The sequence below is a fragment of the Falco punctatus genome (assembly GCF_963210335.1).
Source record: "Falco punctatus genome assembly, chromosome: 1".
NCBI lineage: Eukaryota > Metazoa > Chordata > Aves > Falconiformes > Falconidae > Falco > Falco punctatus.
The window spans coordinates 95,728,774-95,748,234 of record NC_137580.1 but is presented as its reverse complement, the minus strand read 5'-3'; the positions used below and the strand labels follow the sequence as shown (position 1 = coordinate 95,748,234).

The window sequence follows — 19,461 nt, the reverse complement described above, 5'->3', positions numbered from 1 at the left end:
AAAGTTTCCTTCATCAGTCAGGACAAGAAAGCACACTGCAGCCCTAATTTAATCCCTCCACTAAAAAGGCAGCATGATTTCACTATTTCTTGCCCCTGGAGAATAGTAAATTCTTCATCCATGCTGTTCAATTCATGCCACACTCCAGGAAATCAAATGTTCAAAGAAAAGACACTTGAGCTGCAAAAGCACTCTGCGGAAAGGTAGATATTCTATGTACTTTACTGAAAGATCCAGCAGAGCTGAATCCAATCCTCTATGTCAAGAACAGCACATGGCTTAGAACAGGACATGGAGTGAGCTACCAGGAGCAACTACTGGAAACCTTAAGTGCTTATCAGTTTTTTTTATCAGTGTCAGACCAAGTCATTTAAAGCCTCCACTTCAGTCTCCTCAACAGAATTAAAGAAAAAACCAAAAACCTAAGTGAAAGAAACTGTAACAAGAGTTAAGAGAGAAATCAGTATAGATGGGGTGATATTTCAGCTATGAATAAACAACATTCCGTTCCTTAAAAAAAAAACAACCAACCAACAACAACAAAAACCAGCAGAAAAACCAAACCCTTAACAACAGCATAAACAAGACCTTCCAAACAATTAAGATAAAAGCTAAAGCTAATTTTTACCCTTGAATGGGGGCAACTGAGGACATGAGACCTGAGGAGCAGCTCTGCAACATTCAGCGTGAAAGCAACAGATTCAAAAGCTGTTTGGACAACTTAATGGAAGATTCATGTGTCAATATTTGTTAAATATCAAGCTATCACTTATGACTCAAGAAGCCTTGAAGCAATGTACCACAGGAGCCCAGGCAACTGTCTTCAGCTGCCTGCTTGCTCTGTTCTGATGTTCATCCCCTGACAGCCATTTCCAGTCCCCGAGGAAGACAAGACCCTGGCCTGAGGGCTCTTTTACTCATCTGGATCAGACCCTCCACTATATGCCTAGGTAACAGCAAACAAATTGAAATTCCTATCTCCAAGTAGCCTGGGGCTGGGGTCACCAACACCAAAATCTTGAAGGATGCCAGACAAACATTTCTCCACATCTTAATTTGCTTAAGTAGTTAAGATGGTAAGGATGGTTGCAAGGCAGCTTTTCTCAGGAGAATCAGACATCCAAAGCAAACACAATTCTTCTCCCTTTGCATTGGAACTTCCCACTCTTCCCCTTCTCACCCAAATCCCAAAATTTCAGTGTGATCTGAGCACCAATTCCAGTGTACTGATAATCTCCACTTCTATATTACTGAGAATGAAAGCTGTGCTATTAAGTTTTACGGCATTCTGGTTTAAGATTTGGTGAAGATGAAAAGTGATGGGAAGAAGAGATCTGAACTGAGAGGGCAGGGATTACACTGTTTTGTCTGATGCACTTTGGAGACTACTCAGAGCAGAGTTCTCAGTTTCATACTTTGTCACCAAGAGACACAGTTATAGGGATCTCCAAACAATCCGTACCAACAGGTACACTTACTGCGATACACTGCCTCATAATGCAGGACTGTTTCATCCTGCCAGGTCCCCCAAATTTCTTCATGTCTTTGCAGAAGTGACACTCGCCACACTCTGTCCGCAGACAAGCCTCGCACTTGCGGCATCGCGTCCTCCTCCGACGTGCTCCAGCGGTTGTCCGATTAGCTGCAAGCTTCACCGCAGAAGCAGTGCCCAGTTTCCCTTTGGGCCGTCCGACTGCCCTGTTCTGAAAAAGCCAGACACACAAGGTTAATCTCACATCCCACTTACCACCTATGCTAGAGAACTTACTTGGACAGGAGTTGTACACATCTTAGACATAAAACTGACAGATGTATCAGATTTACACACAGATGGGTAATACTCAGCAGATGCATACAATCACTCTTATAGCTAAAGGAGTTTCATCACCTTTTCAAGAAAAAATGCATTGTAAAAAGACAAAGAAACCAAGGCATAAATGAGCGATCCCAAGCCTCTAACAAGCCTGCTTCAACAGGAGGGCAAGGAAAATCAATTTACGCACAGCTCAACGCAGGACTAAGTCCCAAGTGACATGCTTGGCTTAGGTCAAGAGATGATGTGCGCCACTGCTGAGCTCTGGGCTAGGGAGCTCTTCGGATTGTGCCCCAAGTTAAGCCAGAAGGTCTGCTTTCCTCTGCTGGAAGTGGAAGAATCCAAGGAAGCAGCAAATTAATTTTGAGGTCAGGTAGAACAGAGAAACACTCAGCAGCAACAGCTCAAGCCACAGCAATCTCCCTTAAAAAAATAGGAGACTATGAACTACTGCCAAGTGATAAAGTAGGAAATAAAACACAACTACTACAAAACCCTTCCAAAGTAGCTCCCCTCATATCCACTACCAGCAAGTGCTCAAAAATAGAACACTAACTGATGCTATGCAAAGGCTAAAAGGGGCATCCCAGGTCTAGCTTTCAATGACCTTTAAGACAGAAGCTAAAGGAGCAGGAAAAGATTTTAAATGATTAGGTTAACTGCAACATATTCACCTCTGGATATCTAAATTTCATGTTCTCATCAGAAACTCCCTGTTAATACACAAGAACGTAGCGCTCAAGCCAAACATCCCTAAATACCATGTAATTGTATGGGGCTAATTACGCAAGAATTGGCTTGGCTCATTCTTACCACTGACAGCTTTCTCCATAAAGTTGATAATAATAGGACCAAAAAGCTCATCTGCTTTAGCATTTATACAATTTTTCCACTTTCTGCACCTCAACATATGCCCAACAGACCAGCCAGTTTCACTTTCTGTTCCTGCTGAATTCTGGGCAATCCCCAAGGCAGGGGCAGGTTGGCTATGGAATGCCATGCAGAATTTCCACTGCAGCTTTTCAAAGAAAGGGTATGGAAACATTCTATTTGGTACTGCAAAAGCTTCCTTGAGTGTCCTACTATACAACCTTGAAGAAAAGCCACATTGCCACATTTGATCTCCCTCCCAGCTGTCCTAGCAATGCTCCAGTGACTTCCTCTAAGATGCAGAAAAGTGCTGATATTTTAACAGTGTCCACCCCAGGAACCTCAGTCCTGGGAAAGCAGAGAAGCTAGGAGCTAGATCTCTTCACTTTCTCTCCCACAGACCTACTATCATAACTGAGGTGGGAGGAAACATTGCTTAATTGATGAGGTTACACAGATTTCAGCAAGTTTTAAATTATTCTCCTCCAAACAGTTGTGGGTTTTCTGCTTGCAGGTTGAATCACACTGCTGTGTGAACAGGGACAAGTGTAGCTTCCTTCCCATTGGCAACCACACCTGACACCTGGATTTCAGCCACTCTAAATATTTACCTTTCAGACCAACTTTTCAGTCTCTAAAGGATAAAGTCAGCTATGGCAGGACTCTGCCTCTAAAGGCAACCTAGGTAAGAGATAACTTCCTTTCTCATTATGAATCACTCCTCCATTCTCCCTATTAAAGAGTCTACCTCCACTAGCGAAGGGAGGGAGAGACACAAACCAAAAAGGCTAGACACCAGTGGGAACAAGTTAAACCAAAACACGTACAACAACCTGGGCCGTTCCCTTCTGCCAGCAGCACATAGAAGATTCCACATGAGCACCTGACTCCTTCCCACTAGGTTTGAACAGGATTAAGTTTTTTTAAGGCAGCAAACGACAGTTACAACACCGTCAGAATGGTCTTTTTAAAATGCAATCTCTTTCAAGGAAAAATCAAACTCGGTACTTTTCCAGCTGAAAGACAACTCCTGACTCTGCCACAGTAATATGAGCCAAATCCTAATTCTGAGGACAGTGTCTTAAGTGCCAGGACACTGCAAAGATACAAGCAGTAAAAAAAAAGCATGGCTTGAATGCTGAATTTGAGAATCCTAACCCCCCCCAAAAAAAAAAAAAGGCAGGAAGGTGAAGGTACAAGGACAATCTGAAGCCAGACTACACACACAACCCCGATTTCCTTACCAGTCACCAGCAGACAGCAGAGGTGGCTCACTGCGATCTCACCATATGTAACATTTCTTAACCTGCCCAGACCTCTTCACTGCTCATGAGGAAATTCAAGCAATTGTACTAGCTGCGTTTGCACTGATTTACCAACCAACCAATCCTCAATCCAAGCCACGTTTTCACTCCAGGATGTCGCAGCCAGCAAGGTTAGAGAGGCCTTGCCGGAATTCCCACTAGTATCTAGTTTCAAGGGGCTCCAAAGTGGTCGCTTAAAACCTCCACAGAAGAAAATCTGGCCTGTGGGTTGCTATCCCAGAAAGGGGCTGGGATTCAAGGGGGTGGACGGAGCCTCCAACATGGCTTGGGGTTTATTTAGCACATGGCAGACAGCCAGATAAATTCCAGGTTGATGTTAGTGAAGAGATGCTGCAGGATTTCCAGCTCAGACTGCAGTTTTACAACGAACCATCCCTGGTAGCCAAACTAGGTAAAGATTTCTGTCCCAGCTCCTGTTCTCATCTCTGTCCTGCAATTTGCCACCCTCCAAGCACAACTCTATGGAGCTGTCTTGCAAATACTGAGCAAGCGGTAGGGAATGGCAGGATTCCTTGGTTTTACGACAGTGGCCAACAAACAGCAGCATCAGGACTCTGTGACACACTAAGCCCTGAACTACGTTCTGGACCAATGTAGTCTCCCACCTGTGTAGCAGATTCTATCATCTCCTTTCCCAAGGAGATGAACTGAGACCCACAAGCACAGCCTGTGCCTGCTGACTCTGCAGTCCCCAGCAGCCACCTCTGAGAACTGTCAAGAAAAGAAAGATGACACCAAACTTGAAGAGACTTTTTTGCCTGCCTGAAATACCATCACAAGCAATCCTCTCCATTCTCCAGCACCTCCACAGAAACTGCGCCTGTACTTCCCTGGCCACAGCAAGAGTCTTCAGAAGAGGGGTAGGAAGATACTGAAGTGATGACAACCACCCTCCCAAGCTCACAACAAAGACTGTGCAAGCAGCTGCTGAAACATACCAGGATTAATATACTAAATACTTACCCCTATGACACTGAAACCTAGAAAGGTGGTCGACTTGCACTGCCTCTAAAACAAGACAGGTTAACAAAACACCCTGGGGTTTTTTGTGGGTTTGTGCCCCCCCCCCCCCCCCGATTACTGCTATGCAACACACTAAGTTAACCTACTCTTGGCCATGAAGCAGACGCAGCATGGTCTCTACAGCATCCAGGTGCAGAAAGTAAACTTAGGCCATCAAATGTAATACACTATGAACTACAAAGACATTTACAAATAAAGAATTTGGGGTCAGCCCCCACACACACACAGTGGTTAAACACACCGGCTCCTCAGACAGGAAAGGGGACAAATTTGCAAACTGATTTTCAGAAGTGCTAAGCTCCTCCAGATCCCAGCAACTTCAACAGCACTCCAGGTGGACAACAATTAGGGGACTGGGTGGGGTAGTCATCAGCAATTTAAGTCTCTCAACAGGGCTGGGTAGATCTGGGAATAAGCCCAGGTATGACACTTCCAATTCTAAACAATCCCCTGGGAAACGATAGCTGGAAGAATTGCTACTTGGAACATTAGTTTATCTTGGCTACCGACAAACATTTGGCTGCTGGGAAGTTTTCACTGCCTGCTTACAGGTACTTTAACACACTTTTACCATATGTCACTTCCCCACCCAGCAGTCACCAAAAAGCCACCCACCCGGGTCAACGGATTCACTAAGGGCCTCTGCCCTGAGCACAACTCTTACTGTAACAGAAACACAACTTTGATGTTTACAGCAACAGATTTCTAACCTTCACAGTTGCAAAGAGTAATTCAAAAGACCTCAGGTAAACAAAAATACCAAGAGCATCAAGCTTTGGAGATAACACTTTAAGAGCTATAAGCTGTTAAATGCATCATTAAGTAGGTGCTGATGGTCCCCAACTGCTATCCCCCAACAATCGGGCTCTGTTGGAACTGTCACCAGGCAACTTCATGTGAACTCCTCTGCTCTGGAGAGGAAGATCAGCTGACCCTGCAATCGAGTACAGGAGGAAGAAAAGTTCTAGTCCTAAAAGCAAGGCTGACAAAGCCTGCAGCCCAGAAGCTCTTCTGCAAGCAGCCTTCACCTGGGCACGGGTCTCATTCCACCACTCAGCTTCAGTGACCTGCTTAAACTGCTGCCAGCAGCACCATACCATTATTTCAGACTCAACATCTCCAAGAAAAATCCAGGGACATGCGCAGTGCCCTTCTGAAGGGCTTATCACCTGGCTAGCTCAGTGAGACCCTGAAGCACTTCACCTCCTAACCAAGTACAATCTGAATAGCTTATGTATCCACCACATAAATCTCTCCAAGACATCTTACATGCATGGTGTTCATTGCTTCAAAGTGCTGCGCCACATAAATATATCCCTTCCATTTGCAAGACAGGGGTGATTTTTTCTGTAACACATGGACAGATTCCAATTATTCTGATGTGCCATAGTTTGACCACGTCCATGCAACTGCATCAGCACCGAAAGAAAGATGAGGACCCAGGACTTCCCAGGTGCCAGTCCTGTGCTTAGACTGGTACTGCATCCCAATATAATTGTTGTAACGGACTTAGAATAGACACATTTAATTACCAATTACTTTATAACATCTGATAAATAAACACTAGGAAAAAACCAAACTAACAAGCCACACACATTAACCCACAATTCATAACCGTTGTCAACTGAACGCCAGCCTAAACGTGTTGGGGTCACAGGCTGATACCGGGCACTGGAAAAGCTCACACAGTGCCACAGCAAAGGCTTCTGGTCAATTATTTCCTTGTCTCTTCCTGTAGCATCAGAGGTGAGCAGATGTGGAAGAGCATTTTTCAATTCAAACAGGGTGGAAGCTCTGAAGGACATGGCTCCCTGCTTGGTGCCTAGGGCCAGCAAGCAGCAGTGTCCTCTACTGCTCCAGTGACGTGTCCCTCTCCTAGCCTCCTGGGCACGTAGTTTTGGCCTTCCTGCTAAGAAAACCAAACTGACAACGACCAGCAGCAGTTAGACCAACAACACACATACCAACGCACTGGTCTAAGATTCACCAAAGTCATTTAACCGGAGGTCTCTAAAACAGACCCCGTCATTAACTCTACATTAACCCTGAAAAACAGGGACTGGCATTAAATTCCCTGGCAAGCTGACAGCCTGCTCAACACACAGAGCCTTGGACTAGATAATCGCAACCAAGTCAACAGTTCTTCTGCATTAAGCCCTTACATCTCTTCAGTGATTAATAAAAACCCTTGTCAAAGGCAGAACTTAGAGGAAGAAAGGACAGGATGAATGGACTGCAGATTTTCAGTGGGGACAAGGAAGATGTTACTTTAAGACAGCAAGAATTATGCCAATAACATCCTTAACAGCTTTATCAACTGAAGAGTGCAAACCAACATCACACATGTCTGACTAAAGCATATCTGCCCCAAAGTCTACACACTCAAACTCCAGGAGAATTGTTTTCCTCTAGCAGTGAGGGTTTACAAGAGTCATCACCCATCATGAGCATACGCTCCTGCCAGGGTGGAGGTGTCCTGCAAGGCAAGTGCAAGGTCCCCCATTAAGCAAGCACCATCAGAGGGAAAGGGAAGGCAGTGGAACTTTTCCAAGCCCAGCCACCTCCAAACAGTATTAATCCTCTCCACAGGTTCACTGCCACCATCTCCTCCAGTTCACACCCACAAGCTTTCTCATCCTCTCCTGCAAAAAGCAATTGTAGCTCCTAGCGACCACTTCCAGGTGACCACGCAGAGCTCCACTACTGAATAAACAGATCAATTTCCCACAAGTAAATAGAAAAGTTTATACCTCACAGATTCATCTGGCCATTAGTGACACTCCAGCAGCCTTTCTGCCAGCATAGTTATGTTGTTTAGGGTGTGATAAACTGGCATGTCAGTGCCAATGCAAGTACCCCTGTTTATTTTCCTCTGCCAGCGAGGAGGTAAAAGTTAGGCCTAGAGGGTGGAATAAGATACATTGGCAAAAATATGCTTTTGTAGATAAGCTGCATCCAAAGTAGGAGCTCTTAAAAAGAAAGTCACCAGGAAGTTATACAGACTTGGGGGCACCTCCTGCAATTGCAGCTTTTCTTCTTATTGCTACTTCAGGACAAATTCCCCTTCCCCCACCCAGGAGCATTTTCCTCAGTCTGTTTACACATGCTGAAGCGTCACAGTCAGAAATCAACTTTCTTCCTACTGCAAGTAGCCCAACAAGGCTGGTGGGCTGCAGCAGGGTGCTGCCCTCTGCACGACCAGCACCAGGCAGGACACATGCCCTGGCACCCACACGCTTCCAAGCCCCCGGTGCTGACTGCAACTGCTGTAAGTGCAGTAAATCCTGCCTGCTCTCATGCTGGGAAACCTGGCAGCCTTTTTGCCTTCTTAGTTTAGATGTAAATTAGGGAAAGAAGAATGAAAGTCAGGATAAAATTTTGAGTGACAAAACCTGCAGCTCCTACCCAAGCACTAAAGTTGTGCTGTTCAACTCCACCTGTGGAGAGCTGAAGCCTTTCACCTGTTACATACCAGAGACTGCTGTAGTAGGAAAAGCTATGTGATACAATTTGACACATCCTGTGCAGAAAAATATAGCAACGACATGTTAAAGCAGGCGCGTATGAAAAATACAGTTGGATCCACATGAGGTGTTTTACCACCACAAGTGTTTTGAACAAAAAGAAAAACACTCCACAGGTCTTTGCAATGTAAGTCACACCACTGTAATCTAGGATCAGACCAGGCCTGTTAAGAAATCCCACAAGAAGGATTTCCACTTTCTTGCATTAACTTCTGTTTTAAACTATGAAAATATGAAAACGCTATCAAATCCTCAGGTTTTAGAAGAGTTGAAGAATCTCAGAATGTAACCAACTTTCCAAATTCATCCAGTAAGAACTAGCACCTCCAGTAGCAATTTCACAGCTGGTACAATGCAGCTGAGACCAATCTGCTCTCCTACGATTAAGCTCTTTTTAAAAAAAAAAGCGTACAGTAATCGCACCAAGACGTAGATGCAACTGGAAAAGGCCTAGCATAGGACAACGTTTAAAGGAAGGGGGCTGGGACTATTAACTACCAGGTCTGGGAGTTGAGCAGTGAAACAAGCAGCAGCACAGGCCTGCACATTCACACAATCTGCAGAATTAAGTAAAGGCTTAATAAAGTTACTCATCCAAGACCCAGCTTAGGTTCTTGGACTGAAACTACACCAGGCCAGTGCAGCACATAAACATCTTTCTTAGGGTTTCTGTGCCAGATCTGCCATCCCTGGGGAGCACCCAAGCACACCACCACTACCACCACCACCCCAAACTCTTTTTCAGCCCTTTTTCAGCTTTCTTAGTGCAATTATGAAGCAAATCACAGTAAAGTTACTAGAAACGAGATGGGTTTTGGAGGACAGACTCAATACCCGGCCTACGTAGAAACTTGTCTCTAAAAGCAAATTATTAGGCTATTTTAAAGAGCAAAACACCTTGAGTTATGAACAAAACTATCAAGTTTATGTTTAAATTGCATACACATGTTTAATGCTATTCCTGGTGCATTTTTAATTGCTTAGGCAGTTCTTAGAGAGTAAAATACGCAATCTAGAACACATGTTCTGGATTATTTTTCACAGATTACTTCATAAATTTAAAAAGTTTATTCTCCTTCCCCGACAGGGAAAAAAAACAACCAAACACACCAAACCAACCAACCAACCCACCTTCAGAGAATAAACCCTGAAAGTATTAATAAAAGTTGTCTTTTCATTTCAGCACACATCCTTCTCTTTATTCTACATCCCTCATCCCTAGGAATGGAAAGGAGGTTTTGGCTATAAATCAAACTAAGACAAGCTCAGCATCAGACTCTCTCCTGAAGTCCTGCAGCCCTCTCAGCTATTTGAGGAATCTTATTAGAAAAAAAAAAATAATTCTGGAAACGACAGGGAAAGCCCCCGAGAGGGACAATCGCACGCTCCAAGCGCGTTCGCCCCCGAAGCGGCGCGGGGCCCTCGGAGGTGCCGAACTCCCGGTGCCCCCGGGCGCCCACGGCGGGCGAGGCCGTGCGCCCCGGGCCGGCCCCCCGCGGGAGGCTCCCGCGCCCCGCTCCGCACCGGGCTCGGCGGGCGGCACCGGGGGCCGCGGACACGCCCGCACCCGCGGAGCCGCCGGGCGCAGCCCCACGGCGGGCGGCGCTGCCCCGGGCCGGGCTGGGGCCGCTCCCGACCCCACATTGTTCCCCGGCCCCGCTGCCGGCGCGGCTCGGCGCGGCGCTGCCCGGCCCGGCCTCCTCCCCTCCCTTCCTGCTGCAAACTTCGCCGCCCGCCCCGGACCTGCTCCGGCCCCAGCTCGGGCCCCGGCCCCGGCTCGGGCTCCGGCTCCGACTCGTAGTCCTCCTCGTCGGCGCTCGCAGACATGGCCATGGCTCATGGTGGGCCCAGGCGGAGCCGAGCTGACATGGCTGGAGCGGCGCTGCTGGCGGAGCCCCGCTCCCCGCACACACACACACATGCAGGAGGAGGAGGAGGAGGAAGGGGGGCCGTGCATATTCATGCCAGGCAGCCAGGAAGGGGCTGGCCCTGCCGGCACGGCCAATCGCGGCCCGCTTGCACAAAGCCGGCCTGCGGGGACAGCGGGGACAGCGCGGCCGCTCGGCCGGGGTAGCGCCGGCCACCTCGCCGCGGCCGAGCCCGGCCGGGGCCGAGGGGGCTAGGGGGGGCTTTAACGCCCCGCTGGCAATTAGCCCCCTGCTGGTAATTAGCCCCGCGATCTGCCGAGGGGGCCGGCGGGGGCGGGCCGAGGCTGGGCCTGCCTGGGTGTGCCGAGCGGGGCTGGGAGGGGAGGGGATGCGCGGCGCCGGGATGCGCGGCCGCCCGCAGGGTGCACGGCGCTGCACGGGCTGCCGGAGACAAAGGAGCGGCGCCCAGCCAGCCAGCCGCGCCGCCCGCCTCGCCGCCGCTACCTGCCGCCCGAGGGACGGGGCAAGGAGCCTCCATCCCTCGGGAGGAGGAGGGCACCCAGCAAACTTCGCGGGTTCAAGCGGCAGAAGCAGCGCTGGGGGGAGATGGGACACGAGGCCGCCCGGCTCCCGGAGCTGCTCCCGCCTGGCCTCACGCCGCTCCCCGGGCAGGCACCCCCGGATTTAGCTTGCTCCTGAGGAACCATTTCCAGCCCCGCTCTGCACGGCCTGAGCCGCCTCTGGGGTTTTACAATAAAACATCCTCCCTGCACTATGAAATGTTACACGTCGGTCGGTTGAGGAGCTGTTCGGGACCCCACAGCAGGGCCAGCACCCAAACGCGGACACTGCCTTCGCCCTCGAGAGCATGCAGCTGAGGGTCAAGACACACAGGCCTGAATTTGAGCACTAAGAATTAAATTTCCCATTGGATTGATGGGCCTGCTTTCAGGGGAAATCCCGGTTCCATTCAAGTTGTTAGGATTTTGCCTCTGGGTCCTACGCCCACAACACAGAATTAAGCATGAGATTAAATATTTGCATGTGCTGAGCAACCAAGAAGCCATAAAGCAGCACACCTAATGGTCCTTGCATCAGGATTTTTGCCAAACTAGTTTCAGCTCGATTCCACGCGTCTGAACTACCACATGGCCATAGAAACACCTCAGGTAGCCCAGAAGAGGCAGCAACAGGCAGGAGCTGGCACAAGAGCCAGCAGTAATGTTGCCTTACGCCCGGTCACAGCCCTTGTGACACCCTGATCTACACAAGGCCTGGTCGCTGAGGTTTTAAGTAACAAAACACAGTCAAACTTCAAACACATATTTACAGGTGACTGCTGATAAAGCCAAGTGGATCATGTCATTATGCCCTTTCCTTATTTTCAATACCTTAAATATCTGTTCTTTCTTTGCACTTCTGTCCTCTTGCCAACTGGAGCTCATGTTACGGGTACATGATGGTACTCTCCCAATCCTGCTCATCCGCGATGCCAGGAGCCAAGAGTTTACTTGCAGCACACGATGGGGCTCTCCAGAACGAGACTGGGTACATTCAGCCTATCTCCTCAGGTTTCTCTCTTCCCCCCATTGTGTTCATACACAACCGGGAGCAGGAGCAGATGAAAGCTGAGGCACGAAAGGCATGTGCCTAAGGCCTTGGCTTTCAGAATCACAAGGTAGTATCAGAATCCAATGTTTTCTGGAGGAGAGAGGAAGGGGGCGATGCCTGTCTCATGACAGGCCTACAAAGGACAGCTTTAAACCAGGCAGCAAGGATAACTGACACGATTACAGCAGTGTTTGTGGTTCATTATGCAGTTGTCCGCCAGCAGAGGCAGGAGAACAGATGACATCCGGAAGGAAGATCACTGGTCCCACACCTGCCTGTGGGCAGACCAAGTCTCCACTACCCTGTAGTGATTCCACGTAACCTGGCTCACACTAGTTCATCCCTCTAGCCTTTTGGTTCCATAATCCAGAGAGGAGAAAAAAATAACTTGTGACATCCCCCAAGGACAATCCACCAGTCACACCACAGCGAAATGTCACTCACAGCAAATTAAATCATGACATAGATCACCCTACTCCTCTCATCTGCAACGCACGCTAGCACTCTTGATATTTGCATCAGCCTCTCTGGGCTGCAGCAGGTCACCAAGTGTAACCCACATAGAACCTCAGCCAGCCCTGCCACGGGAGAGTGTGTTCCAGTCTGCTGCTTACAACAGCAACACAATTGACAAATGAGCTCTAATTATGAAGCCTGTGTTAGGAGTGAAGACACACATGCCAAGATCTCAGAATAATTTCTAAATGCTAGGTAAACTTTGCCAAGGTGGCGTTTTAAAAAAAATATGGATAGGATATGATATAAAACAGCAAATTGGGAATCAGTGGGGGTAAAACAACACAATAAAATAACCTTTGCTGATTATAATTGCTCTCAAAAAATCTCACCTTGTACAAGAGCAGCTAACTGTTCAAAGAAATACTTAATACACAGAAAGAACTATTAAGAGAGCATTTTCCAGCTCAATTTTTTCAGCTTGTCTATGCTAGAGAACACTAAATTACAACAAATAGTGAGCAACCCTTGTGTGAACAGTGTATATTTGACTAGCCTGGTGCAGTTTACATCAGTTTAGAAAACAAAATAAGCAGCATTGACCCCAGTCATGCCAGTATTGGCATAACTGTGTCCATACTTCAGCTTTGCGTGATACAATTCAGTAATAAATAACATCCTTAATTAAACTCCTGAATGAGCCTTAGTGAAAACTGCATGAAAACAGACAGTACCTTCTATTCTGAACTGCTGCTTTGATTGCACCTCACCTGAAGTCATATATAAGTCTCATCAATATCATAATCTTCTCCACGGAAACCAATTATGTTGTCACAACTGAGACAATAACCTCAAGCGAAGAATAAACAGCAGGAGCAGATGAGTGCCAAAGAACCAGATTTTATTCTCATGCAAATATCCTGAAGTAGTAAAACCAAGACGGGGGGAGGATGAGTAACAACCCCTGCACCTTACTCACTTGCTCCTGAGCATCTCTTGTACCAACAGATTTCAGTCACTGCTACCAGTGCTAAACAGGACCTGTGTTTTCATATTAGACACTGGAGTTTAAGAACCTATGATTCTCAATATGAGTGAAAAAAAAAATATGTGGCACAAACACACCTCTGATTTAACCTTGCCTTGAAACTTTTTATGCATTTTTATAGACTAGTATATTTAGCGGGTATTAGAAAAAAATACACAGAAACAATTGGAAAAACAACCTCAAACTGGTTTATATGCAAGTCCTTGAAAAAAGATCTGGTGATTTGAGCTTCTGCTGCTTTCTACAGGCCAGCACATGTTTTTGGAAAGGAAACCCACTGAGATGTTTATGAATCATGATTATTGACCTGTATCAGAATAAGAGAGTTACCCAACAGCTTTCTAAGGTTTGTTGTTTTGGTCTAAGTGTCCATTCACATGAAATACGATCTTAACTGTTGGGCTTCGGCAAATTTCATGACACTTTTCTCACGAGTTCTAGCCAGTATTTCAGTCGTACTCTGAACACTAGCAGTGACATTCTGACAACCTAAATATCCATCCAGTATCATCATGCTACCACTACCTACTGTCTGTTTTATCTGAACTATGACATAAGAGTCATCATCAGATGCACTGAGTATCCATCACAATCTCTTTAATAAAACAGCCTGATTGATCAACCTTAGATGAAATAAAGTAACTCATGACAAAATAATACATTGATCACTCCCTCCATGTAACGCCTGCTGCACATACTTTCCCTAACCAGTACCCAGCACAAGAGAAGCAAAGGCAGCAAGCGTTGTACGACTCTCTCGTGAAGGATGACAACTGTGGACTGTTACATGCAGTAGTGGAGCAACACCCAAAGCAGTGAGAGCCCAGACAGAAGGTGCTGACAGTAACTCACTCTACCTCTCATAAGCCTTAAAGACAAAACACCATCACCACCACGCCCCCCCCCCAAACCCAACACCCTGTCATCTCAGAAGTATAGTGAGTAAGGCTGCAGAGTAGTAAAACATCAAGTTCATCTAGCTGTGGCATGACTGGGACTCTCCATTTGGAAATGAAAAAATCCTGCCATGCTTCCTTCTTCCACAGATCCTTAAGGCCACAAAGCGCTTCCACAGCACAGTTTGTGTCTTCAAGAGCCATGTTCTGTCAGCAAATGCAAAACCTAGTGAAACAGGTTCCTAAGAAGATAAGAAGTGACTGCCACGCTGTGGAGGGACATGCAAATTGATGTGGCTGCTAGCTGAGTGGATTAACCATAATATATAACCTGCTTTCCTCTAAGTGGCTCAGTGCACTCTGACACACAGGACAGAACGCTGTAAGACAGTCAGTTGTGTCCAACATGTGGGTAGCAGCTTTAAAACCTAGTGACCAAACCCAAGCATTTAGTGGCAAACAAATGGTAACCAAAGGAAAAGCTGAAGTATAGCTTGCCTCGTGAGAGCTCAGGTGCTCAGCTGTCACCTACAAGCCTGACTTAGATTTGTAAGGGAAACATCCAGGACAAACAGCTAAACCACGTTAAACTACCTCTAAAGCTGTTTCGCTTTTATCAGAATTTATCCGTATCTTTTGTTGTATTTGCTAATTTTCAAAAAGCAGAGCACTTTTGTACCTCTTCTATCTGGTCTGCTAGTGCCTGCAGGAAAGTTACAAAGTTGAAACAAGACCTCATTTATATTCTCAGCAGACTTTAATTTCCATGTGCTAGGGAACTAAAAGGAAGCCATCTTCTCAGGGACAGAACATACAATTCGATTTTGTTCTGAAAAGTGCACGCAGGATTAATGTCCATAATTGTGCAGCACGTACTGTGGCATGACAAACGCCTTCCCCATTGCTCTGCCAATGTGCTTCGATCCAGAAACAAAACTATTAAATCTCAGATACGTAACTCAAAGCTTGAATGGTTTTAATGTTGGGGTGGGCAAGAGCACAAGGATGCTGGAATACTTAAACCAGGTTCAAACCCTAGCTTTTTGTTTGGTTCTGTTGGCCAACTTGGCCATGGATATAGGCAAGGTCCTGGTGATAAAATCTGAGACCTGTCAACTCATTTCACATACACCATCTAAGAAAAAGGTCTTAAGACTAAAGCAGTTCTCATGAGCACTTTTACTGTCATGAAATAAAAAAGAAAGCTGCTATCTTGAAAAATGGCAGTCAAGATGGAGTTGAGAAAAATTCATGTTACTGAATATTCATGCATATGACAATGGGGAAGAATACACAAATCTTGTATGATACTTGGAGCACAACAGTTTGAAAATAGAGATGCTTGTTCATTTTTCCCAACCTGTTCAAATTTCCACTCAGAGTCAAAATGGCTCTAATTTACCTGTTTGATGTATTAATCACATAAAGGCATTGGTCAGATTTCAAAGCAAGTAGCTGAGAGTTGATAAGAAGGGAAAATATTAAGTCAAAGATGGAAGATTAAGAAGGTGCTCATTCAAGTCCCTGCTATTTATAATTACTCCCTGAAGGGACACAATATTTCAAGTACAGCCTCTTGAGGTGAGAAATAATCTGTCAAGTCACCAGGCAAAGCTTTTCGAAAAATACTGAGGCAAGACGCAGTAAAGCTCTTTGGGCATGTTATGTATGATACACATACACCAAACCCTGAAACTCCTCTGGCCTGCGTGGAGTTACCACAGAAAGGAATTTGTCTTGAGGACTAATGTTCAGAAGAGACTGAAGCAGCGCTTGAAAAAATAAACAAGTCAGGCAGGAAGCTGCCTTCCTCAGCAGCACTGCTCCAGAAAAGCAGACACTTGACAAACTCCCAGTAGCTTCAACAGCTTTTACTCCTTTGCACAGTACCCAAAGTTGTCTTCGGTTCTGGTGCATCAGGTTTTTTCCTGTTCCCAAGTGTAGTTAGCAGGGAAAGGGTTTAGTTTTGTATGCATACTGCTACTGTGGGAAGTCCCCTAAAAAAAAAAAATCCCCCAGACCTCAGCTATGTGGTTTTGGTTTTTAATAGATTTGTCAGGAACCAGAACTGGGATATTTTTCCGAATAAATTTCAGCCCGTCTACTATTCTACAGTGTAAAAGAACAGAAATTATTCAAAATTATTTAAATTGCTGATTCCAATCACAATTTAAATCAATAAAGAGAAAAACAAATTTAAATTTATTTTAATCCTGATTTTCTTTTGTACTGGAGTTATTTTCTGGAAGAGAAATTAATTATTAGCATCTGATAACAACCAAGAAATGTCTGATTTGCAGTAGATTATAAACTTTATAATCAGGACTTTTTAATCAACAAAAAGGATTCACAATACATACATATTTGTATATGCAAATCTTCTTGCAGACTATTGGCATTTAAAACTGTTGTTGACACCAAGCAGAGTTCAGGCAGTGCTGTGTGAGATCACTTCAAACACCTTTAAGCTGGTGCCTGGCAAGGATGAAATGTGACAGTTTAAATCCCCTTTTTGCTCCTGAGCCACTTGGAATGACTGATGTAAAACTTATTTGAATCTCAACCAGAAAAATACATTGTACACAGAATTGTTTTGCTGTCTTTCTACCCTCCCCCTTCCCACATTTTTTCCAACACTAGGAGGACTCGATTTTTACTTTATTTCTTAAGTGCTTGTTTTTAATTGTCAGTATTTGCTTTCTAATCCATTCGTATTCCCACAGGAAGTACCCTGAATAGATCTCCAAGGACTGGTCTGTCTTAGGGAATTTGGCAGAGTTTTACCACTGCTACTACGAGGAATGTTGCTTTCCTGGTGGTAGCCCCCGGGCAGGCTCCTGCAACTGATGCCGTTTTGATGTTGTGCCATTTATACGTGCTCAGATCTGTTTCAGACACCATTCTGGTTAAAACACTAATTGCTGTAACTAGTACCTCACTGCTCTTGCTTCTCTGGGTGGAGCTGGCCTAGCGATAGCTATGGTAGGAATTCTTGGTAAGCAAGCAAGTAAAAACTGGAAGTATTTATTTAAAGGTTTTCAGGAATGTTCTTTGTCCACCTAGCACCTCTCACCCCGAATTTAAAGAAAACTTAATGTAAAACAATGCTCAACACTTCGGAAAAATTACATTCGTTTGAAGTTTACTGAAACACTTGAATTTATGCTTTTACCCCCTAATTTCTGCACACAATCAAATTTATTGTGTCCACTGATTCTTAGTCCATTTACTTACTATTTCTTAAGTTTGATCCAATGCATAGTGTTACAAAAATGCTCATAAAATCGGAGTCACACACAAAGGAGCTCTATTATTAAAAGGTGGGACATCTTCCCTTCCTAGCACTTTTAATGTGAAACACCATGAAAAGGGAAAAACGTTCCTTGCAGCAGACACTGAGTGTGTCCAGGGTCCTCCTGTGGGCTCCAGATCTAGAGATGGTGTCTAATACCACTGCCTTTTATTTTTTTAAATATAAGTTATTTCTAAGAACCTAACGCCCTTTCCCCCACAGTTGTCTACTGTTTTCCAAGTGTGTCATTTAGTTCAGACTATGAACAATGATCAGAAATCTTATTAGCAGCCTAAATCTATTTATGATATGTTTATACTCACTTGTTCTCATGCCAACATTGTCCATTAGCTTAAATAACTCTTTTCCTCCCCTCGTGCTTTTACTCCTTGAAGTACTTACACAACAATCACCTCCCCCTTCAACTTAGTTGTGCCATGCTGAACCAGACATGTTCTAGTTTCCACTCTTAAATATTACATCTTGAATACTATATGTGGCTGTGGAGTCCCATATCCACCCTCATCTCAAAACTACCTATAGTGGAACTAGAATAGAGTGAGAAAAATGATCAAACATATGGTATGGCTTGCGTACCAGAAAAAGATTGAACTTACTAGTGTTTTTCAGCTTGGGAGTGGGGGAAGACTGAGAAGCACTAACAGGGACGTAAAAAAAAAATAAAATCATTGACAGCACAGAGAAGGTGAACAGAGACCTCATTCAAATTTCTCGAAATGCATGATATAGAGGGCATGAAGTGTATTTATGATATTAAGGGACAGATCTGAAACAACTTAAGGAAGTACTTATCTACACAGAGCTTTATTAAACTGCGGGGGACACTGCCACAGAATGCTCTGGAGATCAAACAGATCAACAGGTTCCACAAATTGTCAGGTAAATTCACAGAGGAAAAAAAAAATTCTACCAGGGGACACTGAACACAAAAGATGACGATATAATTTTCTAGCTCTAATTGGGAAGATAGGCAAAGGAAAGATCACCGTATGTCTGCTTTGTTTTTACAACACTTCCAACAGCTGTGACTGGTCACCATCAAAACCAGAACACCGCACTACAAGGACTGCCTGGTCTGATGGAGTATGACTAGCTCAACCTTCCCTCAATCATACTAATCAGCCTTTTGCTCTGCCTCTCACAGATTAGTTCTTATGAGAGAATCTTTCTTTTTCAGATATATGGATGTATCTGTAGAATTTTACAAAAAGATTACTAGTAAAAATAATGGGGTAAAAAATAAACTGCTCTAAGACACAACTCACTAATGATTGGAATCAGATGCTGCCCATGGTAACAGAAAAATAGAGTCAAAACCCCAGAAGGTCCCTTTCAATGCTGTGCCCACCCACTGCCACCCCGCAAGTCCAAAAAACAACAGCAAGAAAACCCAGCCCGAGAGATGTCTTCCTCTTTTTTTTTTTTTTTTTTCTTTTTAAATTACCACTTTTTCTTCCTGGTTCTCATGCACTGATACATAGCTATGAATGTTATTTGCATTGCCAATTGCAGGGAAGGTTGTTTTTTTTTTAAAAAAAAAACAACATCATAATCCAATTAAAATTTCAGTTTGTGGCCTTTACTAATTAATAGTACTCTTTTAAATAAAAATATTACCATTTCCTTGTTCTACTTCTCAAGTTATCTTCTCTTAAAATCAACAGGTAAAAATTACATGAAAAAAGCACGTGACCAGGCATCAGAAAAACAGCCA

The 19,461-nt window shown here is 44.9% G+C and overlaps 1 protein-coding gene across 11 annotated transcripts in view; it reads right to left on the bottom strand.

The window, feature by feature from the left end:
• The window catches only part of KDM2B (lysine demethylase 2B), a 125,943-nt gene that overhangs the window by 16,680 nt on the left and 89,802 nt on the right, over positions 1–19,461 (bottom strand). For all 11 annotated transcript variants that reach the window (XM_080369810.1, XM_080369811.1, XM_080369814.1 and 8 more), the window contains one exon: positions 1,479–1,703. In XM_080369810.1, the coding sequence (XP_080225936.1) occupies positions 1,479–1,703 (225 nt within the window). The remainder of the gene's footprint in view (positions 1–1,478; positions 1,704–19,461) is intronic.